At 37.1% G+C, this 26,834-nt stretch overlaps 1 protein-coding gene across 3 annotated transcripts in view; it reads right to left on the bottom strand.

The window, feature by feature from the left end:
* Positions 1-26,611, bottom strand: part of KPNA1 (karyopherin subunit alpha 1) — a 71,110-nt gene extending 44,499 nt beyond the window's left edge. Inside the window, exons 1-2 of one of the 3 annotated variants that reach the window (XM_047098512.1) lie at positions 26,439-26,611; positions 4,521-4,654 (exon numbers count right to left, since the gene is read on the bottom strand). In XM_047098512.1, the coding sequence (XP_046954468.1) occupies positions 4,521-4,649 (129 nt within the window). In that variant the 5' untranslated portion in view covers positions 4,650-4,654; positions 26,439-26,611. Of the gene's footprint in view, positions 1-4,520; positions 4,655-8,738; positions 8,985-26,438 lie in introns of those variants that run through there. The other 2 variants (XM_047098511.1, XM_047098513.1) reach the window with 2 other exon arrangements.
* Between the last annotated feature and the right edge of the window lie 223 nt (positions 26,612-26,834).

Raw genomic sequence — 26,834 nt, 5'->3', positions numbered from 1 at the left:
ATCACTGTCCTTCACTGGCTAATGTCTGGTGTCTTGAATTAGTGTTTCATGTATTTTGTCTGGTTATTCTTGGGTTTGCTTCAGGTAGGAGGGTAAATCTAGGCCCTGCTATTCCACTTTGGCTGGAAGCAGAAGTCCTCAAAGTGCCCTAATACTCGGGGCGCCTGGGTGGCGCAGTCGGTTAAGCGTCCGACTTCAGCCAGGTCACGATCTCGTGGTCTGTGAGTTCGAGCCCCGCGTCAGGCTCTGGGCTGATGGCTCAGAGCCTGGAGCCTGTTTCCGATTCTGTGTCTCCCTCTCTCTCTGCCCCTCCCCCGTTCATGCTCTGTCTCTCTCTGTCCCAAAAATAAATAAACGTTGAAAAAAAAATTTTTTTTTAAAAATAAAAAAAATAAAAAAAAATAAAAAAGTGCCCTAATACTCAAAATATCCCACTTTTGGCTAATGGGAACCTGTTCAAGCTATCTCCTATTCTTTTCAACACAATTTTCAATGGTCTTAAATTTCCTTGCTCTATGTTATGAAAAAATATTACATATTTGCCTTGAATATTCCCTACCTTTAATCAAGAATCAGGTGTTTTTTCCAAGAAACCTTGTTCCTTTAAGAGAAAAATTCTCTAATGACCACAATCTCAGGGTGCTAGAGGTGCTCACTGATACAAGGTATTTCACTACTTCTAAGCCTTTCTAGGACAAAGCTGGTTTGTGTGCATGTGTTTTAAAATGAAAACACATAATGAATCCCTAATGATATCGCCAATGCAAATTTATATAACCTCTTTGATTTTATATTTCTATTCTTTCGGAAGCTAAAAGATCTAGGTTCCTAATATTAACATAATTATGTACTGTATCCATACACAAATATGCATAGTTTCAAGATCAATCCTGTATGATTACAAAAGCAGTTGATGATTTCTTTATACTCCTTTTTGTCCTTTAGATACAACCCAACAGAAATAATTAACCATTCTGTCATATTTCAAAGTGTATTAAAGTATTTCCTCTCTGTGTGGTTTAGCCACAAGCATGACACAGAGCTAGACCCAGCTGAATCTTCTTGTTTATTTTTAAGGATTTCTTTGTTACGATTTCATTTTGTTTCACAACTACTAAAGCATTTGCAGGACTTCTAAATCAAGCCTAATCACTAAAATTACATCTATTGGCATTGCAAAATTTATATCCACAAGCAGTGTTTTTAATATGGAATGGCAGGATACTGTTACGATCTTTACTATGGGTCATGAAAACCACAACTGCTGATAAACAAGTAGGATTTGAAATAAAAACACCAAAGCGCTTACATCACAAGGATGATGACAAGATAAGACAGGAGAAATTTCCAGTTAAGGGAAGTTCTAAGACTACAGCGATACAGCAAGAACACAGGACAAACAATTCTGACTGGTGCTAGAGGTCAGAAAATGTAGGGAAGAGGTCTCCAAAGGAAAAAATATGAAAGTGATAAATTATCTGAGAAGTTTAAGCAAGTAGAAAATCAGATAAAAATAACTTAAAAGAGCTGTAAAAGAGAAGGAAAAGCAGCCAGGAATCAGAAAAAAAGCCAAGCAGGTAAAGAAAAAAAAAAAAAAAATCAGACAATTAATGCCAGGAAAAACAAATACAAAGAAAGGAAATGTAACCACGGTATACTACTCAGCTCAGCAATAAATGAAACTTACATAGGATAGTATAACTGTGTTAGGAGAATAGACACAAGGGAAAAGTCGTGTAAGAGCTTAAATCTTCACCTAGCATAACAGAACATCAATAGATAATACTTTAAATTGATAAATAAATAGTTAAGAGGATTGAAGTGGCTTACTTGGGAATGAGACCAAGAACACTGGTGGTTTGGTTTCAAGTACTGTAGTACTATTTACCTTTTTCAGCAACATGTATTACTCAGAGAAAAATAGGTTTAAAAAAAGAAAAAACTGCCAAAACAATCATGATCTGTATGCCTTATCTACAGACTACATGTTGCCTGCACTTGTCAACCAAGTTAATTAATGGAAGTTGCCTGTCCAGAAGCTTATCAACTTGCTCACTTCACAAGATATTTCTTATAACTAGAAACATCAGGCAATCTCTATTTAAGCAGCACTAGGTTACCTATTCACTCAGAGTTAACAAGAGTCTGCTTAATTCAAATTTATAAGTACTGGCTCAATCAGAATGATACCAACTAGCAAAATATTTTGCCAAAAATAATTTTAGTTTGGTCTGTAAGTGCCAAGTATACAGGGGTCATTTTTAAAGTGCTGTCCAGATACAACAAAAATTAAATGTTAGTCTGCTAAAAGGATAACCCTATAAAGATGCAGCAAGTTATCTTTTGTGCACTTGGCAACATCAACTCCTGTGCTACTCTCACATCTAGCTCATCAGCTGGCCTAGACCTGTGAGGTTTCCCAATAGATGACAAAGCAACTGTGGAAAGATAAACAGTACCTAAATGAGTCTGTATCTTACTGATATTTACCATTTTACAAATCAGGCATGAAACAAGTACTGTTATGGTATTAAGAAGCCTGATTAGTTTTTACCAGTTGTTTCTACATTACATGGCACATAAGAAATTAAGAAATGAGGATTTTCAATACAGCAGTATTCCAAAAACTTATCACAGAAACTTATTAAAGCCATAGCAAAATTTCAGATCTCATACAATGAAGCCAATAGAATTTCAACTACAAATATTTATAGCCCAATATATGGGACCATACTTGCCACTTGATATATTAAGGACAGAGAGCATTTGCCTTCAGGCAGGTAAGTGAATACAAAAAATTTATTTACATAGACTTTACAATGAAGTCTAATTACATGAAATCACCCATCACCAAGAAGAGAATAATATGAACACTGTTAATGGCAGAGTATCATTACTACACCTTCAAATGGCTTTATGCCAAATATGATGCATAAGCTGGTGGCTACATTCAGACCTATACTTGGGCTCATGTACATATATTTATGTATTCATATATAGGAATATAAATATGTAACAATGCTATTATGATTTCTGAAATTTACTACCAAAATAGAAGCTAATATAAAAGTTTATTCAAAGAAAAGGTTCCACCTCAAGACACAGAGATGAATAAAGAGGTAATAAGAAACCCAGAGAAACTCATCCTTTTATGACTAAGTGGTAACTCATAACTTAATTTACTACACTTAATATAAACTTTATTATAATATTACAAACTCTCTTTGCCCAAAAATAACAGTAACAATGACACTGTTTGATTCAAACATCTACAGCCCTAACAAAAAAAAACAACAACACTGAAGTTGTAATGTACTCTTAGACTTTAACTACTTGGATTTTCCATGCAGCGTTACTCAAAAAAACAGTGTATGTTGAAAACAGCTCACTGTTAACTGCAAAATATTTATGACAGATTACCGTATTTCTCAGGTATGAAAGGACTGAGTCATTTATTCGCCTTTTATGGAGCTTTTGTAGTGTGGAGGTCAAATGGTCCTTCTAAGCTCAAAAATCTCTCCTTAGCAAAAAAAAAAAAAAAAAAAGTAACCTAGGGGCGCCTGGGTGGCTCAGTCAATTAAGCTTCTGACTCTTGGTTTCACCTCAGGTCATGATCTCATGGTTTCATGAGTTCAAGCCCCACATCAGGCTCCACTGACAGTGCAGAGCCTGCTTAGGATTCTCTGTCTCCCTCTCTCTGCCCCTTCCCCACTCATGCTGTTTTGGTCTCTCTCAAAATAAATAAACTTAAAAAAAAAAAAGTCACCTAAATGTCTTTAAATCTCTTTGCCAAAAGGGATGGGGATGGACTGTTCATTCTAAGCATTTTTAGAGGAAGGTAAAATGAGAGAGAGTCCCAAATTCTCCTGTAGATGTTCAGATGTTCTCAAGTTAAAAATGACCAAAATTAAAAAAAAAAAAGAAGATAAAAAATCAATGTCCTAATGAAGCCTGCAGAATTTAGGGGTAAAAAGACATATTCCTTGAGATTTCACTCTAAAATACTACATAATAAAGAAACATAAAGATAGACAGACATGAACCAAGTATGGCCTGCTACTGACAATTACTGAATCCATAGGATGATTTTATAAGGTTCACTATCTCTTCTTTAATCTTCTATGTTTACAACTTTTCAAATCAAAGATTGTAATGAAAAGCAGTGTTTTATTGGTCACTTGAGAATTCATTAATATGCACATAAAATCTTAAGGAAGCTCCAACTTTAGAAAAATAAAACACACTAGAAACAAATAGGCCAAAATATTAAACAGTGGTTGTATTGGGAATATGAGAACCTGAGAGATTTCTTTATTCTTGTATTCTACTTTTCATCACCTCCTCTCCCGGACTCCCAAAACATGTTGATTTTATGATACAGGGGATACACACACACACACACACACAGACACACACACTCACACATCCAACACCGTCAAAACTAAAATAGAAGTGGTTTCAGGCTTAATATGTTAACATTAAGTTCTTTAAAATAAATTTGAAAGGGTAAAAGGATTTACCTGCTCTTCTCTTTTCTGCTTGCGTAACTGCAGTCCCTCTTCCTCTCTCCTCCTGCGCATCTCATCAGGATTCAGGGACTTATTTTTGTAACTTTTCAGGCGAAAGTTCTCTTTTCCTGGGGTGGTCATGATTTCTACAAAAATGAGAGAGGAAGGGAACAAATGAGCTTAGCTTATGGTAAGGAGCTGTTATTCTAATAGCTCAGCCTTTTAAATATATACATGCCCACCCTCACTCTGTAGGGACACCAGAAATGGGTTACTTTTTTTAACAGCTTTATTAAAGTGTACAAGTCAATAGCTTTTGGTATTTCCACAGCCATGTGAAACCATCACCACACGTTTTTTTTTTTGTTTTTTTTTTTACATTTTTATCACCTCAAAAAGAAACTGCATACCATCTGCCTATCACTCCTATTCAGGACATTTCATATGAACAGAATCACATGTGTGATCTTTTGTGCCTGGCTTCTTTCATTTAGCATATTTTTAAAGTTTATCTATGTTGCAACATATAGCAGTACTTTATTGCTTTTTATGGCTGAATAATATCCCATTATATGGATATACCCCATTATATTTTGTATCTACTCATCAGCTGATACACATTTGGGTTCTTTCTTTCCACTTTTTGGCTATTAGGAATAATGCTTCCACAAACATTTGTGGACAAGTTTTTATGTAGACATATGTTTTTTCTTGGGTATATACCTAGGAATGGAACTACTGGGTCACACAGTAACTCTGTTTAATCGTTTCAGGAACTGCCAAAATATTTTTCCAAAGTGCTGTGCTATTTTACATTTCCACCAGCAGGGCATAAGGGTTGACAATTTCTCCACATCCTCGCCGACAATTACTATTACAATTTTTGGTATCTGCTGTCATTTCACATAAATTTATTTCCCAACTGTATATCCTCCATAAAAAAAAAAAAAAAGTCTATTCAGATTCTTCACCCATTGTTAAGTCGTCTTTTCATCACTGAGTTGTAAGAATTTTTTACATATTCTAGATAGAAATCCTTATGAGATTTATATTTTTTAAATATTTTCTTTAATTCTATAGGTTGTCCTTTCACTTTCTTAATGGTGTCCTTTGAAACACAAAAGTTTTTAATTTTGATGAAGTCCAAATCAATCTATTTTTTTGTTGTTGTTGCTTATGCTTTTAGTGTCATACTTAGGGATTATAAATCCTAAATTTCCTATTAGGAGTTTTAAATTTTAGCTTTTACATTTAGGTCGGTCATTCATTTTGAGTGATTTATTATATATGGTATGAGGTAAGGGTCCAAATGCGTTCTTTCATAACTGGCTACCCATTTGTTCCAGGCAGGCACCATTTGTTGAAAAGATTTTTCTTCCTCCATTGAATTGTCTTGACACCCTTGCTGAAAATCAAATTGACCATATCTATATGGTTTTATTCAACTCTATTCCATTGATCTGTATGTATACCCTTATGCTGATTCCACATAATCTTGAGTACCATTTTTGTTAAGTTTTGAAATCAGGAAGTATAAGTCCTCCTATTTTATTCTTTTTCAAGATTGTTTTGGCTCTTCTAGACACCTTGCAATTCCTTGTGAATTTTAGGAGTGAGCAATTTGTCAATTTCTACAAAGAACTGAGCTGGGATTTTGATATGGACTACACTGAATCTGCAGGTCAATGTGGGGAGTATTGCCATCTTGATGTTAAATCTTCCAAACCACAGACAGGATGTTTTTCTATTTACTTAGAGCTTCTTTAGAATCTTTCAACAATATTTTGTAGTTTTCAGTGTTCTACACTTCTTTTGTTAAATTTATTCCTGTTTTAATTTTTTTGATGCTATTACAAATGAATTTTTTTCTTAATTTCACTTTTAGATTGTTCATGATAAGTCTATAGAAATACAATTGATTTTTTTGTATACTGACTTTGTATTCTGCAACTTTGCTGAACTTGTGCATCAGCGCTAATATTTTTTTAGTGGATTCCTTAAGATTTTTTACATACCAGAGCATGTCACCCGCCAGGGACAGTTTTCTTTCTTTCTTTCCAATCTTGATGACTTTGTGTATTTTTTTTTCATAAGTACCATAGTTAGATACTCTAACACAATGTTAAATATAAATGGAGAAAGCAGACACTCTTGTCTTATTCCTGATCTTAGGGGAAAAGCATTCAGTTTTTCAACATTAAGTATGACATTATCTTTGAATTTTTCATAGGTGTCTTTATTCATGTTGAGAAAGTTCCCTTCTATTCGTTTTTTTTTTAATGTTTTTATCAATTAAAGAGTGTTGATTTTGTCAAAAACTCTATGTCTTTGGTGATGACAATGTGACTTTTGTTTTTTGTTTTGTTTACTGATACATTACATTAATTGGTTTGTGAACTTTACACCAACCTTGCATTTCTGGGATAAATGCCACTTGGTTGTGGCATAAAACTCTTTTTATATGTTGGTGAATTAGGTTTGGTAGTATTTGGAGGATTTTTGTGTTTATCTTCATAAGAGATAGTGGTCTATAGTTATCTCGTAATGTCTATGGTATCAGGGTAATACCAGCTTCATAAAACAAGTTGGGAAGTATTACCCCTCTCAATTTTTAGGAAGAGTTAGAATTGTTCTTTAAATGTTTGGTAGAATCCAGTAGTAAAACCATTTGGGCCTGGGCTTTTCTTTGTGGGTACCTTTATGATTAATTCAATCTGATCGCTTGCTATAGGTCTACTATTCAGTGTGTCCATATAAATGTTTCAGCAATTGTCTTTCTAAAAATTTGTCCATTTTATCTAAGCTATGTAATTTATTGGTATACAGTTGTCCATAGTATTCCTTTATAATCCTTTCCATTTTTGCAATCCCAGTAATTTCTGATTCTACTAATTTAAGTCCTTTTTCTCTAGGTCAGTCTGGCTAAAGGTGTGCCAATTTTGTCAATCTTTTCAAGAAACCAGTTTTTGGTTACCTTAATCTTCTCTACCGTTTTTCTATTTTCTAGTTCATTAATTTCTACTCTCATCTTTATTATTTCTCTCCTTCTGCTTGTTTTGGGCTGCTCTTTTTTCCAGTGACTGAAGATGGAAGGTTACTGATTTGAGATCTTTCTTCTTTCTTAATATAAGCATTTATCACTAGAAGTTTCCCTGTAAGCACTGTTTTCTTAGGTAGTAACTTCATTTTCATTTTTCTCAAAGTATTTTCTGATTTCTTTTCATTTCTACTTTGACCTACTGGTTATTTATGAGTGTTAATTTCCACATATTTGTGAGTTCCCCAAATTTCTGTTAGTGATTTCTAATTTCTTTCCACTGTGGTCAGAGGACCACCTTTTTTATTTCAATCCTTTTAAATGTATTAAGATTTGTTTTGTGGCCTAGTATATGATCTTTCCTTGAAAATGTCCCACGTTCACTTCAGATGCCTAGTTACCTCTAGTAACCTAGTTACTAGTTACCTCTGGTAACATGTTTTGCTTTAGTCTATTTTTTCAGATATTATAATAGCCACTCCAGTGTTCTTGTTATTGCTGTTTGCATAATAGATCTTTTCCATCCTTATACTTTAAATGTATTTGTATCTTTAAACTTAAAGTACATCTGTTGTAGAGAACATACAGTTGGGATACTCTGAAAATCTCTGCCTTTTTTATTACACAATTTAATCAATTCATGTTTAATGTTATTACTTACAGTTTATTTACAACTGCTTTTTCATTTTCTATGTGTCTCATGTCTTTTTTGTTCCTTTATTACTTTGACTGCTTTCTTTTGCATTAGGTGAAAATTTTCTAATGAAGCACTAAAATTTCTTTAATGACTTTTTCACTGTATTTTTAGTTTTTCCCCCTAGTGGCTGCTCAAGGGCTTACCATATAACATTTTAACTTCAGACTTATACTAGCTTCAGATTTATTACTCGCTTAATTCCAGTAAGATATAGAAATGCTATGCTATATAGTTCTACTGCCTTTTCCTCCATTTGATGGTATTATTGTTATAGATATATTTAATGTTACAAACCTAATAATGCACTGTAATAATTAATCACCTATATTCATTTCCTTAGCTTGACATAGCTTTGCCTCCACTCACTTCCTCTGTGCTATTGACAGATATGCTACAAATATACTACATTTCCACACCTTATAAGCCCAAGAATCAGTTTTAAGAAAAAAGGAGAAAAAATATGTCCTTATATTCTCTTTTAAAACTACATAATTACCTTTACTGGTACTCTTCATATGGATTCAAATTACTCTCTTGAGATTACTTGCTTTCAGGATAAAAAGCTTCCTTTAGCATTCTTGCAAGGTGGTCTGTAAGTAATAAGCTCTCTCAGTTCCTGTTTATCGGGGAAAATCTTCATTTCGCTTTCATTTTAAAAAGAGCTTTGCTGGATATATAGGATTTTTGGTTGACTGTATTTGTCTTTGAGTACTTAAAATGTATTATTACACTGCCTCTCTCCTCCATTGTTTCTTCTGAGAAGTCAGCTATTCTTCTTATCAGTGCTCCCTTGTAAATTAATTCCTTGAAGAAGAGATGAGGAGCTCTTTTATGACCCGCTTTTCTCCCTAACCACCCAACCAAATCTCTGAACTAGGGCTCTCAAGTTGGGAGTACAGACAATAGCACGCTTCTCTGAGTGATAACCCCTACAGGCACTGAGTATTTTGTCCAGGTAGGTAGGAGGGTGGGTGGCACCAGAACTACCTCTCCACCACATATACCAAAACTTAGCATCAGCATCAGGCACCTGGGGGTGGGAAGAGAAATCCTGATGTCCTGCTCCTCCCAAGAAGAAAACCTTCCCTCCAAATGGAAGCCTAGGGCCATTTCCAGAAGCTTTAAACAGCTGTTTTTAAAGTTTTTCCCACTTTTACTAGGGAGTGGGTCTGTAGAGCTCCTTGTGCAGTCAGACTGGAATTCACAGAAGAGTTCCTTTTAAGATGATCTTATTGCACACCTGAATTCAGAATCATTTGATTTATAATGTGCTGTGTTGCATCATCTATTTTACCTGAATCTCTTAACAAACACACGAGGCAAGAAATTATTATTCTCATCCTTTACAGTTAAGGACTCAGGAGGCTAAAAGAGGTGACTTGGCCAGGGTTACATAATATAAGATACAGCAAGGATATGAACCTACGTTCCCGATTATAAACCTGATGCTCTACTGTTATGGACTGAACTGTACTCCTCCACCCTCACCAACTATATATATTGAAGCCCTAACTTCCGATATGACTATATTTGGAAATAGGACCTTTAAGAAGATAATTAAGGTTAATTAAGATGTCATAAGTGTGGAACCCTAATCCAGTAGGACTAGTGTCCTTATAAAAAGAGGAAGAGAGGGTGAGAAGTGTCCTTATAAGAAGAGGAAAAGAGGCACTGGGTGCCTCAGTGGGTTACGCATCCAACTCTTGATTTCAGGTCATTTCAGGTCAGGTCATTATCTCACGGTTCGTGGGTTTGAGTCCCACACTGGGTTCCCTGTGCTGACTTAGGCCCTAGTGCAGTGCCTGCTTGGGATTCTCTCTCTCTCTCCCTCGCTCTCTGCCCCTTCCCTGCTCACACTCTCTCTCAAAATAAATAAACTTAAAAAAAAAAAAAGAGCAAGAAACACACCAGAAATCTCTTCCCCCATTCTAACCCCCTATGTGCCCACAAATAAGGCCACGTGAGGACACAGCAAGAAGGTGGTCATTTGCAAGTCAGGAAGAGAAGTTCCACCAGAAACCAACCCTGTTGGCACCTTGATCTTGGACTTCTGGCCTCCAGAACTGGGATAAAATGAATTTCTGTTGTTTAAGCTACCCAATCTGTGGTATTTTTTACGGCAGTCTAAGCAGACTGATACATATACCCAGTGGCATTTTGTCAGATTGAGTTTTACTAGACTGAAAGGCAGGGGGCAATGCAGATGAGAATTGCAAATAATCCTGAAGGAATCATTTAATGGTGCTGACAAATGATCTAGAGAAAAAAGCTGGATTCCTGAAGCAAACAGCATTTTGGCTCTGAAATATCACAATATAGCATTGTAAGAATCAGAAGTTTTAGGTCAGAGAAAGGAGAAAGTCTATAGTAACAGGGCAAGACCTGGATAAAGTTTAACAATACCAAAAGCCAATTAGACTTCAATAACTGGAAGCCTACACTCAACATGGAGCTGGAAGGGCACATAATTTAGGAAAAGCAATGTCAGGAATACACACACATGCACATATACAGAAAGAAAGAATAAATGATAAAACAAATGGAGTAAAAGATAAAATGTGGAATGTGGATGAAGGGTAAAAAGGAGATTTTTATACACTTCTTGAAATTTTCAAATTATTGCAAACATTTTTTTAATATAAAAAAATCTAACAGGGAAGGAATATTCATACAAAACTACTATTCACTTACTTCTGTTATTAAAGTGACTTAAGAAGCAAGTCCAGAGAAGAGGGCTGGCCTTGAAGCTCTCTTTTCAAATTTACTTCTTAGTATGGCGACGTAGAAAAAATACTAAACTTCTGTGAGCCTCGGTTTCCTTAGGTGCACTATGGGGATATTACCTTATAAGGTGAAGAGAAAAAAGATGAAAGCATACTCCCGCTGTCTGGCCCATATATAGCTCACACCTGATATTTGTGTAATGAAGAAATGGCTATAAATAGTTCCAAAGGTTCAAAAAAAGATCTCTTCTGACTAAAGTGATGAGGGATAGCTTCATAGAGAAGATGGTGTTTCAGTTAGGCTGTAAAGGATAGATAGGATTTCAGCAGTTGAAGTTAAAAGAGAAAGACGCACAAAACAGAAGAGTACAAAGAAAAAGGCACAGATCTTAGAAAGCACAACTGATGAAGAATATCAAGAAGTCCTATTTGATTAGAGCAACTGCTCTGCAAAAGTAAACAGACATGAGAAATGCCAGCACCTCTCTGTTTTTTCTTTCTTTTTTCTGTTAAATGGTGGCATCTGAGAACTCACAAATGATTTCAACACTCAAACTAATAATTTCTATCATCCTTACAGCGCACTTGTGCCTTTCAAATTATAAAAAGGCTTGGGGCAGCTCAATTGGTTGGGTGTCCGACTCTTGATTTCAGCTCAGGTCATGATCTCACAGTTTGTAAGTTTAAGCCTCGCTTCAGGCTATGTGCTGGCAGTGCACAAGCAGGCGCCTGCAATGCCAGCACAGAGCCTGCTTGGGATTCTCTCTCTCTCTGCCCCTCCCCAACTTGTGCACGCAGACGTGCTCTCTCGCTCTCTCTCAAAATAAATAAATTTTAAATAAATAGCTCACATTTTTAAAAAAATGAACACTACGAAAGGGCATAAACAGAAAAATGGAAATGTACTTCCTCTTAAAGGTAACCACCATCAGGTTCTCTGCATATCCTTTCAAAAACTGGTTATACACATATCCTTCTGGTTTTTATTGTACATGGATGGGGAAATTATACACTCAGTTCTGCACTTCTGCTTCAACTCTGGACAACTTTCCATTTCAATGCCTATAAATTATTTTTAATAAAGTAATTTTTATACAATAACTAGACACTAAACATTAATGACAGTTAGGTTTATCTCCAATTTCTTATCCCAAATAATGCTTTAACCAATATTCTCCTTCATGTATTTGCACACATTCAGTTATATCCATTAATGAATTCTAAACAGTGTAACCTAAAGGCCTAAAGCACGTGCATTTAAAATTCTGACAAAGTACTCTCTAAAATGCTGAACCAAATGTACACCAGCATGTATGAGGAAGTTGCCCACCACCATCATTAAACTCAAAACTGGTTCAAACTTTTCCGTATTTGACAATATCATATGTGAAAAAATGCTTTTCATGAGAACTATTTTCATAATATTACTAAGATACTATCTATGCTATTTTTCACTTTCACTCATAAGTTTTTCAGAAGCTTTATGACGTGATGACATCATTACTCTGACGCTTAATAGAATGTGTACTGTGTATTTCTGTGTTCCAAATATTTCATTCAGGACACCTGATTGGCTTAGTCAGTTAAGCATCCAACTCTTGGTTTCAACTCGGGTCATGATCTCACGGTTCATGAGGTCAGGCCCCATATGGAGCTATGAGCTGATGGCGCAGAGCCTGCTTGGGATTCTCTTCTTCTCTCTCTCTGCCCCTTCCTCTCTCTCTCTCTCTCTCTCTCTCTCAAAATAAGTAAACATTAAAAAACACTTTACATAAAATTTGTTTTGATTTCTAATATAATAAATATTAACAGATATAAAACAATAACATCAACAAAAGTTCTTTGGAGTCCTCAATAAGAACGTAAAGAAGTTCCCAGGCCAAAAAAGTAATAACTCTTAGTCCAATCTTTTCTTTCTTTAAAAAAAGTCATTGGCGGGGCGCCTGGGTGGCGCAGTCGGTTAAGCGTCCGACTTCAGCCAGGTCACGATCTCGCGGTATGTGAGTTCGAGCCCCGTGTCGGGCTCTGGGCTGATGGCTCAGAGCCTGGAGCCTGTTTCCGATTCTGTGTCTCCCTCTCTCTCTGCCCCTCCCCCGTTCATGCTCTGTCTCTCTCTGTCCCAAAAATAAAATAAACGTTGAAAAAAAAAAATTTAAAAAAAGTCATTGGCTATTTAGATAACATTCTAACTGTAAGTTAAAGAAACTCAACATCTTTACAATACTGTCTTCTTGGTGAAGAATTAAATATGTATTTTCAAGATACCAGGATGGCTCAGCTGGTTAAGCATCTGATTCCTGGTTTCAGCTCAGGTCATGATCTCACGGTTCATGGGATCTAGCCCTGCATTGGATCTGCACTAAGAGCACAGAGCCTGTTTGGGATTCTCTCCCTCCCTCCCTCTCTGCTCCTGGATGGCTCTCACACATGCATGCATGCTCTCTACCCCTCTATCCCTCTCAAAATAAACATTTTTTAAAAAGCCAGGTTTATTGAGGTATAATTTATAATTTACATTCAGTAAAACTTAACATTTAAGTAAACACAAAGAGAGAACATTTCCTTTACTACAAGAAGTTCTGTCAGGTCTCTTTCTAGTAAATCCACTCCCTCTCAACCCAAGGCACTCAATGATTTATTTTCTATCCTTATAGTTTTGCATTTTCCAGAATGTAAAATGATTGGAACCACCCAGTATGTAGCCTTTTGAATGTGGCTTCTTTCAGTCAGTATTAACTAATTTGAGATTCATCAATTTTGTTGCATCTATCAATAATTCATTCCTTTTATTGCTGAATTGTATTCTACTGTATTCCACATTTGATCTATTTGCCAACTGATAGACATGTGGGTTGTTCTCAGTTTTGGGTAATTATGAATAAGCTACTATAAATATTCACATATAGTTTTTGTGTGAACAAATATTGTCATTTTTCTTGGGTAAAAAGCTAGGAATGACACTGCTGGGTCATATGATAAGAGTATGTTTAACTTCAGAAGATTGTCAAACTGTTTTCCAAAGTGGCTATACCATCATGCATTCCTACCAGCAATCTATTAGCTCCAGCTGTGTTGCAGTATGGTTTTGAGATATCTTAAAAAATGACATCTAAGTACCTACCACCCATTCATATCTATTTTACTTGTTTCTAAAACTTGAAATGTGTGTTGAATTTTTATGACTTTTTTTGGCAGTTATTAAAATGGTCAAGTTTATCTATCTCGACCTATTAAGTATGGTGAGATATTAATAGATTTCTTAATAGTGAATGATTGCTTCTTGGAATACACACATTTGGTCATGGTGTATCACCCTTTTAAACTCTATGTTAATATTTTCTTTAAAATTTTCACACCCTTTTGGGGTGCCTGGGTGGCTCAGTCAGTTGAGCATCTGACTTTGGCTCAGGTCATGATCTTGTGGTCTGTGGATTCGAGTCTCACATCAGGCTCTGTGCTAACAGTTCAGAGCCTGGAGCCTGCTTTGGATTCTATGTCTCCCTCTCTCTCTGCCCCTCCCCTGCTTGTATTGTCTCTGTCTCTCTCTCTCTCTCTCTCTCTCTCTCTCTCTCTCTCAAAAATAACAAACATTTAAAAAAAACTTCAAAAACATTTCTACACCACAGATCAAAACCACAGTGAGTTATTATCCAACATCTGTCAGAAATAGACAAGAAATAACAAGTGTTGGAGAGAATGTGGAGAAAAAGGTGAAAATGCAGACTGGTGTAACCACTGTAGAAAAGAGTATGGAGGTTCCTCAAAATATCAAAAACAGAATCACCAAATGATCCAGTAATTCCACAACTGGGAATTTACCCAAAGAAAACAAAAACACTCATTCCAAAAGATATGTGCAACCCTACGTTCACTGCAACATTGTTTACAACAGCCAAGGTATGAAAGGAAGCTAAGTGTCCACTGATAGACAATAAACCAATGGATAAAGACGTGGTGTATATATACACAGTGGAATGTTACTCAGCCAACCAAAAAAAAAAAAAAGAGAGAGATCTTGCCACTTGCAACAAGATGGATAGACCTAGAGATTATGCTAAGTGAAATAACTCAAAGACAAATACCCTATGATTTCACTTATATGTAGAAACTAAAAAACAAAACAAAAAGCAAAACCAACCCATAAATACAAACTGGTGGTTTCCCATAGGGGATGGAGGAGTGAGAGGATGGGTAAAAGAGATGAAGGGGAGTGCAAGATACAGAATTCCAGTTATGGAATAAGTCACAGGGATGGAAGGAAGGGGAAGAAGTCACTAGGGAATATAGTTAACGGTACTGTAACATTGTCGTATGGTGACATATAGTAGCTACACTTGTGGTGAGTATTGCATAGGTATAGAGTTGTGGAATGACTATGTTGTATTTTTGAATGTAATGTAACATTGTATTAACTACAACTTCAATTAAAGAAACAAACAAAAAAAAACTCATATGGGGCGCCTGGGTGGCTCAGTTGGTTAAGCATCAGACTTCAGCTCAGGTCAGGATCTTGCAGTTCGTGGGTTAGAGCACTAGGTCGGACTCTGCCAACAGCTCAGAGTCTGAAGTCTGCTTCAGATTTTGTGTCTCCCTCTTCCTCTGCCCCTCCCCCGCTCTGTCCCTCCCTCCCTCTCTCAAAAATAAACATTAAAAAAAACATAAAAGAAAAATTTGTATGCCACTATACATACATAAATGAGATTATTTAATATAATATCTTCCTCTCCTCCTTTTTGTGGGGTACAGAGATATATCTGCCACATTGAGAATTTTGAAAAAACACATGGGTATGATTCCAATTAAATGACATTCTACAACAGACAAAACTATGTAAACAGTTAAAAGATAAGTGGTTGCCAAAGGTTTGCACGGGGGAAGGAATGAACAGCAGAGCAGAAAGGATTTTTAGGGCAGTGAAACTATTATGTATGATACTTTACTGGATTATGTGGATACCAGCAACGATATATTTGTCAAAACTCCAAAGAATGTACAACACAAAGAATGAATGCAAACTTAATGTAAACTATGGACTTTGGATAATGATGTATCAGTGTTAGTTTCATTACAACAAATGTACCACTCTAATGCGAATGTTAATGGTGGGGAAGGTAGTGGGGTACATGGGAACTCTACTTTCCATTCAATTTTGTTATGAACCTAAAACTACTCTAAAAAAAAAAGTCTATATTAAAATTAAAAAATCTTAAATATTTCTACATCCCTACTGATAACTGAGATTGGTTGGTTCGCCCTCTTTATGGAGAAAAGAGGGAATTATATCTGCCATGTGGGAGAGCTTTTTGAAAAACAGGCACCTCAGCTGTACTTCCAAAGAATTTGATTAATAAGTCTGAAGCACATACTAGGTCTCTGGTGTTTAGTTTTTTCCTTTAAAGATTTCCAAGTAAATTCTGATACGCCTCTGCAACTGAAAAACATTATAGTGAAGCAAAAGCTTTACTGGAAAACAATGCAAAATACAGTTGAAACTTAAGCTTACATTGGATTGAAAGGAACTTTGATAACAAAGAAATGAAACAAAATCTATACAGGATTATAAAATGAATAACAAAGTAATAGTATGAACAATTTTGCTAACCCTAAGCAATTATTTTTAGTGTATTATCACCTACACAATTAATTTAAAAAACCTAAGTTACTGTCAATAATTTTTCAAAATACTCTCTCAGGAACCAGGAGCCTTAACAATTAAAGCCATCGTGCCTAATTTTCCATGGTTTCTAAGGAAATAAAGCCAAGAAAGCAACAAAATTAAAAACCAGATGCAAAACTGGTGGTAAAACAGAATGCACTCTACTCTTCCAAAATGAAATCGTCCACTTTTTCCTTCATGTCCATTTAGTTAATTATCAAATTTTCCTTATTATTCTATCCCAAGTGTTTGATTTTATCTACCCCTGTCCACTCTCAACTGCCACCAGTCTGGTCCAGGTCCTTGTCATCCTAATATCCACATAACTGAAAAAACTCTAACCCACTCTTCCTTAACCTTGGGACTCCGCTGTTCTTCAATTCATCCTTCATACAGCTCTCTGATTAATCTCAACACCTTTTTCGCTGTATTACCTCAAGCTTAAGGACCCAGAGTGAGTCTTTGGCATATCTCAGATCAAATTTGAACTTCTTTGTCCTACAAGATCCCTTGACCTTGATTCACTCAATATTCTTTTCATCCTATACCAATGTTTACCCAACATACTGACTGTATGTCTTTTTATATTTTATTTTATTCAAGATGATATATATTTACTGTTCTGAGTCAATCCACCCAGTCAGTAAATCCCAACACACTAAAAACTCTAAATATTTAACATTCACAATATTCTTTGTGAAACACCATAAATTACTAATACAGTTAATCATATAAACTAAGCATAATTTAATTAGAAAACATGACATGCTTTTAATATAAAAAAAAAAACCCAAAACCACAAAATATGATTACAAAATAGGTTATGGATTTATAAATTTAAGCATAAATGAATTAAGTATAAAAAACCTTTCAGTTCATTTGTAGATACTACTCCTTTCTTACCAACTTCTAATCAAGTGGTAGCAGGCCCCTTTAAAATATTTTAATAAAAATTAGAGAAGAAAAATAAAATTGAAAATATTCTACTCATTTTTTTTCCTGTAAAATGATTCAAAGAGTTCCTTTATTTTAGTGACAACATTCTAGTGTTCAGTGGGGGCAAAGCCTGGAAAACACAGCCCTAAGCCACTCCTGTGAAAAGTCAATGCTGTAGACATAATTCATAGGTGCTCATCTCTGGTTCCATCTTATAGCTTTAACCCCATTTATCTAAATAGAAATCTCTATTTTCTCTCATGTCCCAGCTTCAAATTTTCTTCCACTGAGAAGTTGACTATAACCCTTGACCCTGAATTCTGACTTCACCTTCCAGTATCTACAGATTCCCAACTTGCAATGTTCACCAAAGACATTCTCAATATCCAAACATTTAAAGGAAAATATTTACTAAGGATTTTTAGAAATCCATACCCTAGGATTCAGTAATTCTACTTTTGGAATACACCCAAATGAAATAAAATTAGCAGTATGTGTAAGACTGTTCACTGCATTGTGATTGTTACAATGAAAAATTGTAAACCTAAAACTTCCAAACTGAGGGCTTGGTTATGGAAATGATAATAATATTCTGAGAAATGAGAAAAACAACACTAACATGGGAAAAATCTGGCCAATAACGTATGAAAAATCTGGATGCTGAGAAACAAAAACCCAACTTATTTTCTATATTTTTAAAGTGGAATACAAATACTTTAAGAGCAAATTAATATTTTTCTATATCTTCCAAATTTTCTACAGTAAGCAACTGTACTATTTATACAATAAGAAAACTTTCAAAAACTAGAGCTGAAAGCATGTATTTACTACAGTGAAGCTTCCTAGCCTACCTAAAACACTGAAATTTCTTTACTTTTGGCTAGAATTTTGTCATCTCAATGTTCTGTTATTTCATCAAAGTTCTGATTGAATACTTTAGATCTTTAAGAAAAACTACCTATTCCCTTATTTATTTGTAGCTGGATTTTTTTAGATAAATCTTTCCCAAAAATTGGTGTAGAGTTCCTTCATGTTAAAAAAAAACTTTACAAACTTGCCTTAATCCAATTCATATTCATTATTGAATTTATTTGTTCTGTAATATATCTATCACATGTGCACTTATGAGGGTTTTCACATTTCAAATTAAGAAGCAGCACATATAGGATGTACCTTTCTTCCCAAAACATATTAACAACTAAAGATCAGAAACTGTAATTTTTTTTAAGATTTTATTTTTAAGTATAATCTCTACACTGAACATGGGACTCAATCCCACAACCCCAAGATTGGGTTGCAGGCACCACCAACCGAGCCACCCAGTCGCCCCTCAGAAATTTTCTTTTTAAAAATCAATTTTTGGGGCCCCTGGGTGGCTCAGTCAGTCAAGCATCCCACTTCAGCTCAGGTCATGATCTCGCAGTCTGTAAGTTCGAGCCCCACATCAGACTGTGTGCTAACAGCTTAGAGCCTGGAGCCTGCTTCGTTCAGATTCTGTGTCTCACTGGCACTCTCTGCCCCTCCCCCACTCACACTTTGTCTCTCAAAAATGAATAAATGTTAAAAAAAAAAATTAAAATGTAATTTTAGAGGTGCCAGGTGGCTCAGTCAGTTAAGCATCCAACTTTGGCTCAGGTCAAGATCTCACAGTTCACAAGTCTGAGCCCTGTGTCAGGCTCTGTGCTGACAGCTCAGAGCCTGGAGCCTGCTTTGGCTTCTGTGTCTCCCTCTCTGCCCCTCCTCCACTCACACTCTGTCTCTCTCAAAAATGAACATTAAAAAAAATAATAATAAATAAAATTTAGGGGCACCTGGGTGACTCAGTCGGTTAAGCGTCCGACTTTAGCTCAGGTCATGATCTCACGGTCGGTGAGTTCAGGGCCCCACATCGGGCTCTGTGCTGATAGCTCAGAGCCCGGAGCCTCCTTCAGATTCTGTGTCTCCCTCTCTCTCTGCCCCTCCCCCATTAATGTTCTCTCTCTGTCTCAAAAATAAATAAACATTAAATAAATAAATAAATAAAATTTAATTTTAAATTAAAAAAATTTTAAATGTATACTAAGCATAGCACTGAGCATACAGCAGTCCCTCAAATGTTGTGGAAAGAATGAACAGATCAGAAAATAAAGAGTTTAGGAAATAATATAATATTGTGTGTCAACTATACTCAAATAGAAAAAAAAAAAGAGTTTATATAAAGAAGTAAAATGGTAAATCTGGTAGATTAATCGATGCTAAAATTATTAACATTTTTTTAAAGGAATGAACCACGGGATAGAAAAAAACAGAATCACAGATGAGATGTCAAAACCTTGTTAGAAGCTGTAAAACAAATGGTCAAATGATATTTTATTAGCAAAGTGGAGAACTCTAAAGCCTAAACACCTGCAAAAAAGCTGATTCACACTGCCCACAAGCAGGAGGCTTCACAGGCATCTTTGAAGGTAGACAGGAATGGGACTAAAACCTAGAAGGTTAGCTGAAAATCTACAGTCATCACAGCCAGATTTCCTCCCCCACTGTTTAGAGCCAGCAACTATCCCTTCCCCAACCCTACAGTTCTTGAGAGGATTGCTCTGCAGAAACCAAACTAAAGAGACTCTAAGTATAGGTGCCATACAGAAAACAGGATTACATGAACACAATGAACAGTGAGAACCCCAGCTACTTTTTAAGATGAATTCTCAAAACATAGCAGCCAGGTATATATATCCTCCAGGCAAGAGGCTGGAAGTTCTCTTTCTGGATCCAGGAAACTGATGAGACCACGAGAAAGGACCTACAAGTGTCCCCTCCTCCCATAAGTGGCCACCTTCAACATGCCACACCTACAGAGTTTTCAATTCCATTTTTGGCACTTCACTCTTAAATATGAATGGGCAAACCCTGTAAGATGAAGGCTGGGGAAAGCCTCTATACAGAAAAGACAACAATAGAAACAAAAAAAGGAACTTAAAGAAACAGCAAATGGGAGTGGGAGGGAGGAAACTTCAAAACTATTATCTTCAGAAGGATTATAGTGTCTGTGAATCAATATAAAGATACTATAGCAGGAGCGCCTGGGTGGCTCAACTGGTTAAGCATCCAACTTCGGCTCAGGTCATGATCTCACAGTTTGTGAGATTGAGCCCTGCATCAGGCTCTCTGCTGTCAGTATGGAGACCCTTTGGGTCCTCTGTCCCTCTCTTTCTCTGTCTCTACCCTGCTTGTGCTCTCACTCTCAAAATTAAATAAACATTAAAAAAAATTTTAAGATACTGGAAGAATGAGCTCTAAGAAACTTAAAATGTGGATAGAAATTTAAAACTCAATAGAAAGGTTGGAAGATAATACTAAGGAAATTTCTTAGGAAGCAGAACAAAAAGACTAAGTAATGGAAAATAAGAAGGAAAAGAAAATTAAAAGAACAGCCTAAGAGTTCCAATACCCAAATACAAATTCCAAGAGAGAACAAAAAAAATTGATGAGGAAGGGATTATCAAAGAAACAAGGCATCAAATTTAGAATACCCATTCAATGAGAGACACTATAGGCAAAATTAACAGAAAGATGACAGGCTTAGAGAAGATATTTTCCAAGCCTAAAAGAACAGACCATTCAAATCTAACCTCCACAAGGAACCTCTGCAAACCAAAAAGACAGTAACCCAAAGGAAAAAGAAACAAAGGACAAAATAGACAATTTTCAAAAGGGAAAACTTGAACGGATCCAAAAGATGCTCAAACTCATTAGTAATCAGAGAATGTAAACTGAAATAGTGAGATGCCACTTTATATCCATTGCTGGCAAATATTACAAAGTTGAATAAAAGCAAGTACTGACAAAGATGTGGGCAAACAAGAACCCTCCTATACTTCTACTAGGCACATAAACTAGCTCTCCTATTCTATAACCCAGGAATCCCACTCTTGTGTGTATATCCCAGAGAACTTCTCACACAGGTCCACAATAATGTACAAGAGTATATTTACCATGGTGTATTTGTGATGCCAGAAAGGCAACTCAGGTGGGAAAGAAAAATAAAATGTGCCAGATGTGTATTATGGAATTACATCACACACAATTATATGTACAGACAACAAAACAGAAAAGTCTCTGAAACAATGCTGAATAAAAAAAAGTAAGAAACAGGACAAGGTCTATAACACAATAAACTAAATACGTACACACACACACCACTACATATTTCACAATTATTCAATGATTCATATATAATCAAGGAATATATCAATCACAATGCAGTGAATGCCTACTGAAAACGGTAATGGGGAAGTAGGACTCAGAAATCAAAGAAAAACTTAAAGGATCTTGTATGGTTTGCTGATAGTGTGTCAAGAACTGGGAAGCATAATTAACTTGAAAACTATTTTTACCTAAAGTCCAGAAAATAATTTTTAAAAATTCTCCAGAACTAAATGACATGAAGCATTCATGCTTGTAAGCTTTCATGAAGTGCCCTTAAATTAAAAAAACAATGGGGCGCCTGGGTGGCTCAGCCGGTTAAGCATCTGACTTTGGCTGAGGTCACGATCTCATCCCAAGTCGGGCTCTGGGCTGATGGCTCAGAGCCTGGAGCCTGCTTCTGATTCTGTGTCTCCCTCTCTCTCTGCCCCTCCCCCATTCATGCTCTGTCTCTCTCTGTCTCAAAAATAAATAAACGTTAAAAAAAAATTAAAAAACAAAACAACTTATTTAGGCATCTTATCATGGAATTTCAGGGGTTAAAAATAATATTCTGGGGTGCCTGGGTGGCTCAGTTGGTTCATGGGAAGGTCACATACAAACAAAGAAGATTCAGAATGGTTTTGGACTTCAACAGCAGCAATGGAACACAAGAAAACAACAAGCTATGACTTTCAAATTTTTTAAGCCTACAATTTTATACCCAGCCAAATTACTGATGAAATGTTAAGATAGACTAGAGATCTATTTCAATTATGCACAATCTCAGAAAGTTTTTACTTCCCAGGTACTCTTTCTCGGGAGGCTAAAAAAAATAGGAGAAACAAGAGACCCAAAACAGGAGAGAGGCAAAGAGAATTTTAAGAGTGATGTAAAGATAAGTTCCAGGATAACAGGTGGCAAGTAGGCCTAGAAAGTAACCAGTCCAGATTGCATTAAAGAGACAGAGTTCTAAGACAACTATTTCAGGAAATAGAGAAAAAAAAGTATTAACTCCTGGAAAAACACAAATAGGTTAACAGAAGAAATGACATCATAATAGTACATGGTTCGGTTGTGAATATTTACATAGTTATTGTAAACACTCTGAATATTGACTTAATAAAGGACTATGATAATTATACTGAGAGATTGGGAGGGAGAGGCTGTGTGTGTGTGTGTGTGTGTGTGTGTGTGTGTGTGTGTGTGTGTGGAAGAAAGTCCATAAATAATGCCTGAAATTGCTATATCATGAAAAAGCAATAGAAACAACTTATTAATAAATGAGAGTAAACAGATTAAAAAAAAAGGTAGCCTCTAATAGTAAGAGGCTAGAACAGGGGACAATTGTTTTTCACATACTATTCTAGTTAAAAAATTGTATTTTTAATGGCAATAAAGGAAGGAACTTGAACAGTCTTCCTTCAGCCTTTAGTGAAGTAGATCTTCACAGTAACATTTCATGATGCTAAACCAACTAAATCTAGTTTATTCTGCTTGGAAGACTGAACTGCAAACCAAGAAAAAACCAAGTTTCAATGGTTGGTGTGAACATAGTACAAATAGCCCTGTTTGAATTCCAGCTCCATCATGTACTCCATGAAGTAGGACCAGTTACCTAACCACCCTATACATGTTACCACCTCTTCAAAGTGGTTTTGCAAGGATAATTAAGTGAAAACAATTAATGTAGTACTTGATCCATCAATAGATGTTAGTCCCTCCTGTTTGTCTTTGTTTCCTAGCTACAAGCCCCCATTCTGACCCCAAGCTGCCTTGTTGGTCAGAATACAGAGACTCATGGACAACTCAGCAAATATCCCTCCTCATGCTGGAAAATCAATCACGATGAGTAAGCAGACTTATCTTTGTATATGAAGGGCAGCATTATTCTTGTTATGTGAAGAAGATTATCCCCATTATCCACATTCTGGATTATTGCCTGCTTTCAAGAACTGCCCCAATTAATCTACTATACTAGGTCAGAAACATTTTATCACTTAGATCTGTATTTGGTTGGGTTGTAACATCTTTAAAAAAAAAAAAACCAGAACTGCACGTTCCATCAGTCTTCATCCCTGCTCTTTCACTGCAGGGCCTCAAAATTTTCTAATGCAGGCCCTATCTGGCCCCCCGTTGGCCTGGGGCCACCTCCTGCTTACTGCAGCAAGAACGGAGTGAAATCAGCCCCAATCAGCTAATTGAATTGTTTACCATTTCCAATGTTTTCTTCCATTATTATGGCTGAATTCATAGTACCTGCAAAGTACAGCGATCTTAAAACAAAGACTTTGAGTAATAGGGAATTACCTTCATCACTAGGTCAGTCACCTTTATTTGCATGGCCCAAAATCTTAATTGATTTTATGCAAAGTATTCATACATATTTCTAAAAACAATCTGACAGACTTCAAAACATAAACATCATAAATCATCAAGACAATCGCTAATTTAGCAAACATTGTGTTAAAACACTTGTGATAAGAAGGGTAAGATATAATCCCTAATCTCAAATGAAAGGGAAAAGGTAGAAACTAAATTGAGAGCAACAAAGAACAAAGAAAATAGTCCAGGAAACAACTGAGAGAAATTCCAAACTATCTGATATAGTTTATAACATGGCTGAGGCTAAGGAAAATTACAAAAGTTGGACACAGCTCTGAACTCCCACCCCACTCCCAATAGCCAAAGTGTGAAGAGCAACAGGATAAACAGGATGGCTTACAAAAGACAAATGATCTAATAAAAACAGTCATTTGTTTAAAAAAAAAAAAAAATGCCTACCACTGGGCTCTTATAAAGAATTTGTCTCTAAGGTATCTACCTCATAAGGCCCAATAAATAAATTAGCAATGAAGATTTTTTTCATGTTGTCTTTTCTTATGTACCAATTGTAGATAAAAGTCAATGTCCATAACATTAAATCATAGTTCTCTGAAGAGGGCCTAAAGTAACAAAATGCAAGTATACTGACTTCAGGTGAGGTGTTTACTTCTGTCATTTGGTTTTAGGTTTTTGTATATTTTGTTTCTCTACTAGACTGTAAACTCAAGGCTCATGTCTAATTCCATTTAAACTTCTTTTGCTATTTACTAGAGTACGTTACAATTTCTGCTCAGTTATAATGACTGATAAAATGCCAAGCAGTTAATACCTGTATTCACTCTATGTCAGTCTTCCCCTCCACACTATCAATTCCATGGGGGTAGTAACAGCGTTTTGGCTGTGTCTGTATCCCTAGTCTGAAGGCATACAATCACTCATTAAGTATATACTGAATGAATGTATTAAGTAATAATTTTTAAAAAACACACACATATACAACCAAGAGGTATGTAAGGAGGGGAGAAATAATTCTTAAAATGGCAGTGATCTTGGGTTTTCAGGCTGTTTCCAAAAAGAGCTAGATGACCTTAGGTAAGTTACTTAACTTCTCTGACTTTCAAAGCTTTTATCTGTAGAATGGAAAAAATTAACATCTACTTCAGAGTTACTGTAAGCATTAAATGTTTTACCATACCTAAAGTACTCGGCAAAATACCTGGAAAGGAGTTCAAATGTTCATTCCTTCTCGCACATCCTCCATCTTATAATCAAGTATACAGAGTGGCCCCCCCAAGAATAAATGATTTCAGTGAAAATGCAATATACTTCACTATCATTTGCCTTCGAAAAGTTAAAATTGCATCTTAACAATCTTTAAGGGGAAATAACTTCTGGATCCGTTCCAAAATATTACAAATACAAGAACAAGTTAATCTCGAGAATGAGCCTGGAAGCAACAAGAGGGTAAAATCACTTACTCATCTACTGCTGAGAAACAGAGGTTTTGAAGGAACTGTTTCTTAAAAGAAAAAAGGATGAAAAAGTAATATTTATTTTAGCATGTTTTAGAAAAAAAACTTCAAATTTGTTTACTTGGCATTTAAACCTTAAAAATCAGTGATTTTGAAATCTTTCCCTTAAAAGTGAAACATTAAATACTTTCATTCAAACCTAAAACATTCCTTCAAGACTTCCTTGACTCCAGTCATCCTTCAGTTTTTCTCCTCCCATTTTGCGCTTCATCGAATACTTCGCTGTTTCCCTCGCATCACCAGTTACACACGCTGTGTGCAGACTAAGTTCTGTCATTCCTATAATTACCACACCCCGGTCAGCCGCTTCAGGCCCATGTTGTTATGACATCTGTAAACTGCAGTCGTCCGTCTCCACCCCCGCCCCCCCCCCCCCCAACCACCGGCTCCAGCACGGGCTGTAACTTGTGAATTCCCGAGACGGGATTTCTACCCGCGCCCCCTGCTCCCTCCTGCCTCAAATCCCAGCACCCGGCGCTGCCCACCCCCGCCCCCCGCTCGCACGGGGCCGCGGCGCAGGCTCGGCGCTCGCCTCCTCTCAGCCCCGCTGCCTCGGCGCCCCGCAGTCCCCGGCGCCGCTTCCAGCCCCGCCGCCGCCCCGCCCTGCCTCGCCTCGACCGGCGTTCCCGATGGCGATCACACCAGCGATCCCCACCCCCACCCTCCCCTCCGCCGGCCGCGCGGCCGTTAGGACCGCCGGGCCGTGACGCATGGACGCGCCGCGAGCGCCCGGGCCCAGGAACCCAAGCTCGAGCCCGTCCGGCGCCCGCCCTCGCCCCAGGGCCTCTCCCGGGTCCCGCCGAGGACTACCGGATCCGCCGGCGGGAGGGGGAGGGGCCGAGGCCGCGGGGCCCCGCACTCACCAGACTCAAGGCAACCGATCCCGGTGCCGATGCTGGGGTGAGCCGCTTGCTCGCTTGCCTGCCCGCCGTTCCTCTCCCGCGCACAAGCTCCAACAGCCGGCCAGCGCCGGTGCTCACCAGGCCCTCGCTCTCCGCCGCCGCGCACCCAGCAGCAAGACCCTGCTCAGCGGGCGTTCGCAGTGCGCCTGCGCGCGGGGGCCGACCCATGCGCCTGCGCACTCCCCTCCGCTGCCCTGATGCAGAGGCTGCCGGGAGATGTAGTCTTCCAGCCGTCTTTCTCTGCAAGCCCTAGAGGTTAGCGGGAACCAATGAAGAGTCCAGGATTTGGGAGGTTTCGCTGAGGAGGAGGGTAGTAGGCAAAGGCAAAGGTTGGAGAATCGTGGTGTAGGGACCATA

Source organism: Lynx rufus, unplaced genomic scaffold (genome assembly GCF_022079265.1).
Source record: "Lynx rufus isolate CCGP_SWC_20201006 ecotype Redwood Valley unplaced genomic scaffold, mLynRuf1.p SCAF_5, whole genome shotgun sequence".
NCBI lineage: Eukaryota > Metazoa > Chordata > Mammalia > Carnivora > Felidae > Lynx > Lynx rufus.
This window is presented reverse-complemented; position numbering and strand designations above follow the sequence as displayed.